General features: G+C 45.7%; 1 protein-coding gene across 1 annotated transcript in view; it reads left to right on the plus strand.

Annotated features, from left to right (window-relative positions):
- Positions 1-12,911, plus strand: part of MYO9A (myosin IXA) — a 980,547-nt gene that overhangs the window by 638,198 nt on the left and 329,438 nt on the right. The window contains 2 exon segments of the mRNA XM_030187859.1: positions 4,268-4,402; positions 11,461-11,582. Coding sequence (XP_030043719.1) covers positions 4,268-4,402; positions 11,461-11,582 — 257 coding nt within the window.

Consider the following 12,911-nt stretch of genomic DNA (forward strand, 5'->3'; position numbering starts at 1 on the left):
CCTTCAGGTCCAGCACCCTGCCCTGCATGGGTTCTACATCTCTCTCTAGCCCTCTCTCCCCCACCACCCTCCCCTCCTCCAAATGTATGGCAGGTCGCCGGAAGAAGCTGCAATAAAAGGCTGCCTCTGGCTGGCCTCACCAGGGTCTCCTTCGCAGCATCCCACCCATTCACCCAGGCAGCTCCGCTCCCCTCTGCTGCGTCTATCCGGCCCCTCTCTGATGCACTTCCTGTTTAGGGCCAGATGGACGCAGCAGGGGGGAGCAGAGCTGCCTGTGTGAATGGCAGCGCTGCCGGCGACGATCGAAGAAAAGAATGCAGGGACCGAAGGTACTGGGTAGCATGCAGGGACCGAGGCAGCGCCGGCGGGGAGGACAAGAATTTCCATTGCGGCCGGAGAAAAGGCAGCGAGCGACATGCGAGGGATGTGGGGTGGGCGGGCCTGGAGGGAAAGTGGGTGGGCCTGGGCCCATCCAGGCCACCCATGGCTACACCCCTGTCCTACCCTAACTGAGATATATTTAACCATCTCTCTGACCTCATGTGCAACTTTCTTCGAATCAGTCACCTTACTTTCAAATTCTTCCTACTTTCTTACTCATCTATATGTTACAACTTTGCCTTACCCTTCACTACCAATTATAGTGTTCTATTATGTATTGTGTTGTCATTGCAAGTAGTATATACCATGCCATATTTTGTATTGTTACTTTAATATTTTTACTGTTGTAATTGCTCATGTTTGATCTATTCTTACTATACACTGCCTTGAATGAATTCCTTCAAAAAGGCGGTAAAATAAATCCTAATAAGTAAATAAATACGTAACCTTCTAAAGTCACTTAATTGGCTCCTTATCCGTTTCGATAGTTTTATTTATTTATTTATTTTATTGCATTTGTATCCCACATTTTCCCACCTTTTTGCGGGCTCAGTATGGCTTACAATAAGTTGTGAGTGATAGAAATACAATTTGTTATTACTCGGTTATGGATTACATTGTGAGGAGTTATGCGAGACAAACTCAGAGTATCATTAAGGAATATAACAATGGAAAAGAGCAGTGAAACATTGGGGGAAACTAAAAGGGGCAGTACATAACAACAAGAAAGCATATGGTATACATTTTCTGTGAGTAGAGGTATGAGTGTGGTGAGATTACAGGGGATGAGAATTCAGAGTGGCTGTATTGATGCATTATTGGACCGTGGGTGTGGGCTTTATGTGTTTTGGTTCTTTCCGTAAGTTTTCTCAAAAAGATGGGTCTTCAATAGTTTGCGGAAGGTGGCTTGCTCGTAGGTCGTTTATATACAGTTTATATACAGTTCAAACTCCTCTTACTGACTTACAAACGCATTCATTCTGCATCTCCTCAATATCTCTCCATTCTTATCTTTCCCTATACCTCTCCTTGGGAACTCCATTCATCGGGTCTTCTTATCTGTATTTTCTTCACAGCCAACTTTAGATTCCGTTCCTTTTATCTTGCTGCACTGTGTGCCTGGAATAGACTTCCTGAGCTGGTACATCAAGCTCTGTGACCATATTCAAATCTTGGCTAAAAGCCTACCTTTGAGTCAGCTTTTAACTCTTAAACCCTATTTGCTTGTTCAGTACCCATGTCTGTTTTAATCATTTCCACAATAAATACTCCCTAATCCCTTATTTGTCCTGTTTGTCTTGAATAGATTGTAAGCTCTGTCCAGCAGGGACTGTCATACATATTTTGTGTATAGCATTGTAGGTCTAGTAGCACTATAGAAATAAGTAGTAGTAGCAAGAGAAGGAGTTTTCAGATCTTTTGACCATACCTTAGGGATATTATTTGTGCTGGATGTCTTACTTTATTTCTGACACCACTTGAGAGATGGATGTCCCAATTTTCCAATCCAGGGCCATCATTTGTGGGAGTGGACATTTTTGTACCACAGGTTGCAATCTGTTAGAACCTACCATAATTTGGATTTGAGATTTAATTACTTTCCTTTTCAAATTTGATTTACAAGTTCAAGTGCACAAGTATTTTCCCTGTTCAAGTGGTCTTATAATCTACTCTGTACCTGAGGCAGAGGAGAGTGAAGTGAATTGTCCGTGGTCACAAGGAGATTCAGTGGGAGAAGCTGCGTTTGGACCCTGGCTTCCTTGATTCTCTGCCTGCTGTTGTAGCCACTAGGCTGCTCCTCTACTTGATGGCCTTCAACTTAAACCAACAATTATATCAACCTCACTTGTATAGAATCTTGTCACAAGAAGACAGATGTGCACATGTGCATGGAAAGCTCAGTTTATGTCCCTTGTAGTAGGGGGTACATTGAGAGTGCCTTCAAATGATCAACCCTGCTGTGATACTGCTGGTTTTTTTTTGGGTGGATTGGTTTTCAGTAAAGTTTGCAATGTCATCTCTTGTCTCTCTCTTTCTCTCCTCTTGTTTTCTTCTCTTTTCTATTTCCACCCCCTGCAGTTCCAATCTCTCTATCTTCCCTCCTATCCCCAGTGGTTAACACATACTGCCTCTGATCAGCCCCAGAGCTTTTCCTCTGCCCCCATCCCACTTCCTGCATCTTGGTTGATGAGGTACGGCAGTGTGAAGGTCCTGGAGCCAGCCAGAATCAATGTGTGTTAATCACTTCCATTGCTGACAAAGGCAGGTTTGAAGAACTGTGAGGGAGGGTTAAAGAAAGAAGAGGGAGAGATGTTGGATCTGCGGTAAGGGTGGGAACAGGGACGATACCAGAGTATGGGAGAGGGGACTGGGTAGAGGGGGGAGATGCTGGACCAGGAGGGGAAGAAGGGTAAGAGAGAGATATGATGGACCATGAGGGAGGGAGAAGAGACGGAGAGAGATACTGGACCAACAGAGAGAGGAAAAGGTGTGCTGGGTGGAGGGAGCAGAGAAGTATAGTTGGAAGATGCTGAACCATGTGGGGGTGGGGGAGGATAGGAAAGAGCTGAACCATATTGGGGAGCGGGCAAGGAGAGGCATCACAGGGATTTGGTGGAAGGAGGACAACTGTGAAACCAGGATACAAATTATACCAAACTGACAAGATGGATCAAAATGTTGGAGGGATGGTACTATCTCTCTACGCCTCTACTCATAGTTTCCATCTAATCTGCTCATCCTCTGATTCTCTCTCCTCTACTGCTTTCATTGTTTGTCTTTTTTGTTTCTCGCTGTCTCTCTTTTAAATTGTAAACCACATAGAAACTATTGCTAAAGCCCACTGCAAGGTAACAAGAAAATGTGATAACAGAACTACCTAACTAAATAAAATAAATATATGCTAAAGATGGCATAGAGCCAAACAGGATAAAGGTTCTGAGGAAAAAATGCAATCTAGAATCTTTATTGATAGAAATTCAGTGTAGGATGGGGAGAACATAATGATAGGACCATCCAGCTGCAGTGTAAGGCTAATAGATTTGGTAATGCAATAATAATTGGAGATGTCAATTACCATTCAACCAAAAAAATAAAGAGAGCTATTTTAGTGTAGCAGTAATAGTCTTGTTCTAGTTCAATACATAGGAATATTATGGGCATCTACATGGTTAGCGTGTGCTGAAAACGCTAGTGCGCCTTTGTAAATGACCCCCTATGTGGCTCTATTCAGGCAATTTGCATATAGGCAAAGAATAATTATCTTTAATTGGCCTTTGTAGACAGTATCTAAGTCATCCAACCATCCCCTTTTGAGAGTTGCCAATTTCCTTTTTTCTATCTGCATAAAGTATGCTAATGCTGTTAAGCTTTCAAGAGCTATTTAAAGCCATATCAAGAGTCAAGAGCTGTTTGAAATTCCTAGTTTGGTAGGAGCTCCTCTTAACTCTGCAAGTGATAAAGTAATCTAACTCATTAGTATGATTCTATTCAGAAGTTGTCTACAGAAATTATTAGTTACAGGTAAATAATTGCCCTTCCTGCTCTCTAACCTTTTTGTTATTACTTTTCCTCCTACAGTTCTTTGCACAGATTTTTATGCTCTGTGGCCTCCTTGTGTTCCACTTTTAATTTAGTTACAGAAGGTTGGCAGTGTAACCAGTATATATGATTAGTTGTCTGCAAATAAAACAGCACAAAGGGCCTTTAAAAACAAAATGGACACAGTTCTTACAAAAAGAACCCCTTTAATAGATTTGATTGAAGAGAGACCCAACATGGGCCGTGTTTCGGTGCTACCGCACCTACGTCAGGGGTCACACCAATGACGAGGAGGTTGGACTTTGTACTCAGTTCCCTCTCTTTGTTACATTATGTTGTCTTGCAGACATTGTCTATTGGAGTGCTTGATATCTTTGGGTTTGAGGATTATGAAAATAACAGCTTTGAGCAGTTCTGCATCAACTTTGCTAATGAACGGCTGCAGTACTATTTCAACCAGCATATCTTCAAACTTGAGCAGGTAAGCCTTATTCAGGTTCAAGTTAATATTTGATTTACTGCCCTTCAGAGGCCTTTCAGGTTATTTCTGAACAAGAATATACCTATAATCTAGTAGTAATCAAGATTTTAATAATAATTTTCTTGAAAGGTTTTCTTAATTGTACCTTTTCTTGTATACTAGGGTTTTTTCCCTCCTTAACTTAATTTCAGTTATATATACATTTTTTATATAATTGAGAGAGGAGGAGGTCATTATTTCCCTGTTATCATGAATTCTCACTAATCTGTTTCTGCCCTTGAGACTGAATCCTCGAAAATGACAGCAAATAATGACTATATGGCCTATCCAGTCTGGCTTCTTATCATTTACCCTGCATTTTGCCAGCACTTCAGTGTGACATATGGTTCATTTGCCTTTAGTAATGTCTTGAAAAAGATGGGGTTACATTTTCTTTTCAGCAAACCTGTTATACAACTGCATTCTTGAGTCATTCCATTCATTATTGGCTTCTTTTTGTGTGCATGGCTTGGGAGGAGAGGGATTACAACCCTTAGTGGCCTTGCTGCCCTTTTCCAAACACTGCATACCTCTCATATTTGAAAGCAGTGAAATAAAGACAGGGGGAATTGAGACAATTTGTCTTGGTATTAAACCATGGGATGCTTTGGAGATGCAGTTGTAGAGAAGATTGTTCAGATGAACAAGGATGAACTGGGCAAGGAGGCCATTTTTTTTACTCTGGCGTTCTTCCACTTAGGTTTTATCATGTTCTGTAGTCTGCTGGAACCGAGGCTGCAGTTTTTTTAGGTAGATCCATTAACATCATATACAGATCTGTTTACTATCAAGCTCATTTTCAAAGCACTTAGCCTCCCAAAGTTCCATAGAAACCTATGGAACTTAGCCTCCCAAAGTGCTTTGAAAATATGCCTTTATGTATTTTCACTTCACAGTTCCTCCACAGCAGATTCTTTACTGTACCCCATCAGTCTTCCAAAACACATATATCATATGATCTCTTCACAAGTAGTTCTCCCCACTATTTTGACTCCTCGTCTATGATTTAGAAAGAAAGTGTTATTCCTTGTCATCAAGCAGATGAAGCCATTACGTATGGGTTGTGTCCATCAACCAGCAGGGGGAGATAGAGAGCACTCAACTTTTCACAGTGCCTCATGGCCAGCTAGCTCCACTGCCTCTTCAGTATTCTCTATCTCCCCAAGCAGGGTGGCTGCAGCTTCTTCGAGCTCCATCAAAAATCTGCCTGGGGGTGGCTCCTGGCTTGCCAGTTGTTAGCCGGGGTGTTAGAGGCTATAGCAGCTTTACTTTGAAGGCACATAGGTCAGCCCTTTCCCTGCCTTACCCATGCCCCCGTGGATGTGGACATATTAGCTTGCTTTTCCCTGTCCTTTCCCACTCAGTGGATGCAGGCACATTGGTTCGCCTTTACCTGCCTTTCCCACTTATCTGAGCCTCCGGAGTGTTTTTATTTACCTCTTTTGCCTCTGCTTTCCTCACAGCGTTAAAATAATTAATTAATTAAAGTTGTGTCGCGCTTTAGCGCAGCGATCTTGGAAAAGAGGTTTTTTTCTTGAGATTCTTCTGCAGGACCGGAGCTGTGATACTCGGTCTAGTGAGATAAGAGTGTTTTCTGACTCCTCCGGGGTGGGCCCGCGATCGGGACGTTTTTGGCGCAAACCGCCATTTTTTAATTTTACTGCCGTTTTTGGCGATGGCTGCGTAGACTGTAAAGCACTGTTCTAAATATGGCAAGCGCAAATCAGCAGCGGGGCTATGTAATTCGTGCTGTACAGACAGTAGAGCCAGCCCGAGCATGGCGAGCGGCGATCTTTTGCGCTCTGAGCTGGCAGCGGACGCCATTTTGGATTTTCCACATGGCGCGGCCTCCGTTGCAACAGAGAGCCCTGAATCTGGGGGGGGGGGGGGCCCTCTGAGTGAGGCTAATAATAGAGCTGATAGCCCTGGGCAGGATCTGGGCGGTCAGGGAGCGGTTTCTCCCCCGATTTTGTTTAATGCTGCATAGGGCATACATGCTTAAAAGAGCTCTTCCACAGGGATCTTCGGACCCTCTGCCTGCCCCCCCCCCCTCCCCCCCCCCCCCCCCGGTGGATCCTGGCCTTTTGGAGTTGGCTTTGCCTGTTTCTTATCCTCCTGATAAACGCAGAAGGGCTAATTCTCCTTCTGAGTGTGGCGCACCCCCCTGCCCCCCCCACCCCCCCGTGGTCGGGCTATGAGGATTCTGAGAGGTCTGGCAGAACTTCTTGGGCTGAGGAGCCAGAGTCGGGTGCAGAATTGCCACAGGAGCTTGATGATCTGTCTGCGGTGAGGATTTTCCACCTCGAGGAGCTGCCATCGCTTATTTCAAATGCCTTACAAGCTCTCTCGATTGAAGATCCTGGGAGTGGCACAGTCTCCTCTGTTAATCCAAGGATGGCTAGTACCAGAAAGCCTACTCGAGCCTTTCCTTTGCATGACTCCATCCAAGAGCTTATTTCGGCTCAATGGGCTTACCCCGAGGGACCTTTGAAGGTTGCCAGGGCTATGGGGCAATTATACCCTCTGAGTGAGGAACATTTGGCTCGCTTTGCAATGCCTAAAGTGGATGCCCTGGTCACGGCTGTGACAAAGAGAACTACCCTCCCTGTTGAAGGAGGTGTTGCCCTGCATGCAGTTGTTATGCTGCTAGAGCCTGCCTGACTTGGTTACAGCAGGCAGTGGAACAGCCCGGTAATGGAGCGGAGACCTTATCTGAAGTGGTTCCGTGGATGGAGTCGGCCTTGTCCTTTTTGGCTGACGCCCTTTATGATATGGTCAGAGCTTCGGCTAAACAAATGGCTGTAGCAGTGGCGGCTCGCCGTACTCTTTGGCTACGACATTGGGCGGCGGACATGGCCTCTAAGCAAAGGTTGGTGAAGTTGCCCTTTCAAGGCCTTCTCCTGTTTGGTGAGGAGCTGGGAAACATTGTTAAAGGCCTGGGGGATTCCAAACCTCAGCGCTTGCCCGAAGATAGGCCGTAGCCTTCCTCTAAGGGTCAGGCGGTCTGTTCCTCTTACAGACCTCGCTTCCGTGAAGCTAGAAGGTACCGCCCAGGGCGTGCTGCTGGGTTCACTTTGCGTGCCCGCTTTCAGCAGAGAAACTCCTTTCGCTCGGACAAACGTTCCGCAGCTGCCGGTTCAAGGCCTGGAGTTCAGGGGCAACCCTGTCAATGATGGTGCGCCAACCCCCTCCTCGTTTCCTGTCATCAGAGGATGACTTTCCCTCTTTTTCGAGGAGTGGGCCAAAATCTCCACAGATCAGTGGGTCTTGGACCTGATCAGAGACGGATACCAAATAGAATTCGATGTCCCGGTGAGAGACGTGTTTGTGGAGTCCCGATGTGGTTCTGCCGCCAAACGGGCAGCGGTAGAGGAGACTTTGCACAGTCTGTGCCAGATAGGGGCTGTGACCCCGGTGCCTCCCTCCGAACAAGGTCTAGGCCGCTACTCCATTTACTTTGTGGTGCCATGAAAAGGCGGGTCTTTTCGCCCGATCCTGGACTTAAAAGAGCTAAACAAGTCCTTAAGAGTGCGGCATTGTCACATGGAAACCCTGCGGTGGTACAGCCAGGAGAGTTTCTCACGTCTCTGGACCTGAAAGAAGCTTACTTGCACATACCAATTTGGCCCCCGCACCAGAAGTATTTGCAGTTTGCGGTTTTGGGAAAACATTTCCAGTTTCGGGCCTTGCCTTTTGGCCTCGCCACAGCTCCCCGAACCTTCTCCAAGGTAATGGTGGTAGTAGCTGCCTTTCTCAGGCGAGAGGGTATCCAGGTTCACCCGTACCTAGATGACTGGCTCATCAGAGCAGACTCAGAAAAAGAGAGTCATCTAGCTACAGCCAGAGTGATTTCAGTCCTTCAATCTCTGGGCTGGGTCGTCAATATGGCCAAAAGTTACCTGACCCCTTCGCAATCTCTAGAATATTTGGGGGCCATGTTCAACACAGCCTCGGGCTATGTGTTTCTTCCCGAGCAAAGGCGGTGCAAGTTTCAGAATCAGGTCCATCTGCTCCTGAGGATGCCCCGCCCACGAGCTTGGGACATTGTCCAGCTGTTGGGATCGATGACAGCCACCTTGGAAGTGGTGCCAAGGGCGAGAGCGCACCTGAGACCTCTACAGTATTCTGTACTTCAACGATGGTCTCCAGTATCTCAGGATTATCAGTGCAGACTGTCTTGGCTCCCTGCGGCCCGCCTCAGCATGGAGTGGTGGCTCTCGGACAGCATGTTGCGGCGGGGAATGCCGCTGGCGTTCCACGATTAGTGCCTAGTGGGACAGATGCCAGCCTGAAGGGCTGGGGCGCACATTGCCAGGGGAAGCATGCCCAGGGTCTGTGGACGCCCGACAAGTCGGAGTGGTCTATCAACCGCCTGGAGTTGAAACCGGTGTTTCTGGCTCTTCTGGCCTATCAAGTGACCCTGGAAGATTGGCTGTCCTAGTGATGTCAGACAACACGACAGCAGTGGCCTACAGAAATCAACAATGCGGCACTCAGTGCAGAGCTACTAGCCGCGCAGGCCGACAAATTTGCCACTGGGCCAAGCTGCATCTATGTATATGTATATGAGTTTCTGGTATACATATTTTAATTTTGCTATATTAATAAAATACATCTTGGTTTATCAACGATCTGCTTTGTACAGTTTCCACTTTGGAGTTTGCAGATCGTCTGCCCCTTTGTTTTCTTGGTTCCTGCAGATATGTGCCAAATGGGGCAAGCCAGTGATGGATCTTATGGCGAACCAGTTCCAATGCCAAAGTCCCGTGCTTCTTCAGCAGACGGAGGGATCCTCGCTCTGCCGGGTGGATGCCTTGGTTCCACCCTGGCCCCTGGGCTTGCTGTATGTCTTTCCTCTGTGGTCATTGATAGGGCGAGGTGCTCCTGCGGAATCGGCTGCATCCAGGAGAAGTGGTGCTCAACACCCCGGATTGGCCCAGGAGGCCTTGGTATGCGGACCTCCGACAGATGCTGTTGGAGGCTCCCTTTCCGTTACCTCTGGTTCCGCACCTGTTGTCACAGGGTCCGGTGACCATGGAGGACGCCTGCCGCTTTGGGTCTTATGGCATGGCGATTGAGAAGGCGCAATTGAGAGATAAAGGCTACTCAAATAAGGTAATTTCCACTCTCCTGCAGGCCCATAAGCGTTCCACTTCTGTGGCTTATGCCAGGATTTGCGTCAGTTTGAAGTCTGGTGTGTTTTCAAGAAGCGCTTTCCTCCGTTGTGGGCTCCTGTCTCGCCGATCCTGGACTTTTTGCAGGATGGTGTACACAAAGGCTTGGCCTATAATTCCCTGTGGGTGCAAGTGGCCTCCCTGCGTGGCAAGGTTGAAGGCATGTCCTTAGCTGCTCATCCAGATGTGGCACAGTTTCTTAGAGGGGGTGCTTCGGGTCCTTCCCTCCCGTGCGGGCACCTTGTCCAGCTTGGAACCTGGGGTTAGTATTGAAGGCCCTTCAGGGGGCTCCCTTTGAACTGCTTTGGCGTGCTTCAGAGAAAGATTTGACACTGAAGGCCGTCTTTTTAGTGGCCATTACCCTCGGCAAGATGGGTGTCAGAGCTCCAGGCGCTGTCCTGTAGAGACCCTTTTCTGCAATTCTCAGAGTCAGGGGTCACAGTTCGGACCGTGCCTTCCTTCATGCCTAAGGTGGTTTTCAGCGTTTCAACTAAACCAGCCTGTTTCTTCTTCCCTCCTTTGTTGAGGAGGAGTTTCCAGATTCATTTGGGCAGTTGCAGCTTTTGGATGTGTGCAGGACTCTGTTGCAGTATCTGCGAATTACAATTCTTTCAGGACCTCTGATCATCTTTTTGTGCTGTTTGCAGGTCCTCGCAGAGGGTCTTCAGCGTCTAAAGCCACTATTGCCCGTTGGCTCAAAGAAGCTATCTTTTCAGCATATCTGCTGTCTGGCCGGGCTCCGCCTGAAGCCTTTAAGGCACATCCCAAGAGCGATTTCCTGGGGCGGAAACTGGAGCACTGTCTCTTCATGAGATTTGCAGTGCTGCTACATGGCTTCTAAGCTCTCTTTCGCCCGACATTACAGGGCTGGATGTGGCTGCCAGGAGGGATGCGCGTTTTGGAGCACAGGTGCTAGCGCGTGGTGTGGCTTGTTCCCACCCTATTTAGGGATTGCTTTGTTAATCCCATACGTAATGGCTTCATCTGCTTGATGACAAGGAAGGGAAAATTAGGTCTTACCAAGATAATTTTCTTTCCTTTAGTCATAGCAGATGAAGCCATGAGCCCTCCCTGTATGATTGTCTGTATTGCAGTGATTTTGATTTTAGATGCTGTTCTTGTTTCCTGAAGTTATATGCCTTCCTTGGGGAGTCGGAAAACAGTCTTCAGGATTCTTGTTACAGTTATAGGAGGATGAGTTCATTCCCTCCAGTTCATGTTTTGGGAGGATGAGTTTATTCCCTTCAGGAGGATACAAGTATTCCCTCCGTTTATACAAAGTGGAGGACGAGTTTATTCCCTCCAGGAGGATGAGTTCATTCCCTCCTTTTTGAGTTCATGCCCTTGTTAAGGGGGCATCGTTTGCGGTGATGAAAGCTCATGTTATTCCCATTGCGGGTTTGCCATAACTGCTTTTGAAGCTTCAAATACAATAGCAGTGGAGCTAGCTGGCCATGAGGCACTGTGAAAAGTTGAGTGCTCTCTATCTCCCCCTGCTGTTGATGGACACAACCCATACTTAATAGTCTTCAATCTGCTATGACTAAGGAAAGAAAATTATCATGGTAAGAACCTAATTTTCCCTTTCATGTCTTCCAAATTTGTCAGTTTAACATTTGAGGAAAAACAAGAAAATGCTTATTTTTATTTTTGGGCAACAGGGGAGTGTCTTCTTTTGGTGCCAGTTTTGTTGTTCTCTCTCTCTCTCTCTCTCTCTCTCTCTCGTCTCTCTCTTGGTGTTGCTGCTGTAGAATCATGATCTATATGGCTATTTGTCCAACAAAACAATATTTTGGTCATAAATTCAGTCAAGTAAAATGTTTTTGGTGGTGTGTCTTTTTCTAGGAGGAATACAGAGCAGAAGGTATTAGTTGGCATAATATCTCCTACATTGACAACAGCAGCTGTATCAACCTGATCAGCAGAAAACCAACAGGCCTTCTGCAGCTGTTGGATGAGGAGAGCAAGTAAGTGTATTCAGCTCTTCCTGTTCTTGTCTCTTTTCTTCTTGACAGCCTTTCTCAGTGATAACATCAGTACATCAAACATTTTCCATGCTTACATAATACTCTATCCTAGAAAATCCACAGAGTATCTCTGTAACAGGCTATCGAATGATCACACACATCACAACAGTCTCCTGTAAAGTCCATCATCAGGCGGTAAGCATACATGAGTAACATATGGGCAGTTACACAGCAGGATGTTCACAAAATGATTTTGTTGTGTGCTCAAGGTGTGTTGTAAGGTTCAATGTCAGTTATCAAGTATCTTTCACATCTGTGACCTGAATTGAAATTCTTTAATGTGCAACATAGATTAGGCTAGTGTAAGCTATAAGATGTTGAGGGATAAAAATGTTTTTCTTTTCTAAAATTAAGGAATATAAACATTTTGGCCTGTTTCTTCACTATCCAAACAGAGGCAAGATCGGTCGAAGAAAGTAAGTCCTAAGGTTCAAAGACATAAAACCGTACATGGCCATGCTTTCGGTTATATACAATGATGTAGTGTCTAGGAAACAAGAAAATATGTACGCATTACATGAAAGAATGAGAGATGTGCATATTCACTCATAAATATATACATTAAAATACTGAAGAGTATATATATTCACTGTTCAGCTGTGTTGAAGTGTTAGTGAAGGTAGAGCAAATGTGATATTGGCAGATGTTAAAGCTTTCTTATCTTTGAATTGTGTTTTGTTCACCGTGCACTGAAAGCTTGTGATGCATAGTCATGAAATTCTCTCTGACAGATCATAGTGCTGAACTTTTCTCTCCAGAAAAAAAAAGATGATCTTTCGTGTATCTATCACAGACCTCTCCAGTATATCACATAGAAATGCTTATGCTGCATTGCTTCTAAGTGATATCAAGTAGCTGATGTAAAACTGCATCCTCTGTGCATGCATCCTCTGTGCATGTATCACAGAACTGGAAATTAAGGTTACATTGAAGGACAGTACTGCATTGCTGTTTAGTAATTACAGATGTATGAAGAGCCTGTGTCTGTCTGACTGACTGTCTGAGTAGAAAACACTGTTTCATTACTTCACCATCATAATATAGTTTGGCACAGCAAAATTCCCACTATTACTTTTTTGATATTTCAGGCAACTTAATATAGCCTTGCAGGTCAATTGTGAGGGATTGCTTTTATTTTTATCTGTGGGAAATGCTCATTGCATCTATACATACTTTAGTGGTGTCAGGGCACCATCTGGGACCTGTGAGGTCAGATTTTCAAATGATGACCATGCTGGTATTAGTGGCTGTTTAGATTACTTGAGACCT

The sequence above is a fragment of the Microcaecilia unicolor genome, chromosome 1 (assembly GCF_901765095.1).
Source record: "Microcaecilia unicolor chromosome 1, aMicUni1.1, whole genome shotgun sequence".
NCBI classification, from domain to species: domain Eukaryota; kingdom Metazoa; phylum Chordata; class Amphibia; order Gymnophiona; family Siphonopidae; genus Microcaecilia; species Microcaecilia unicolor.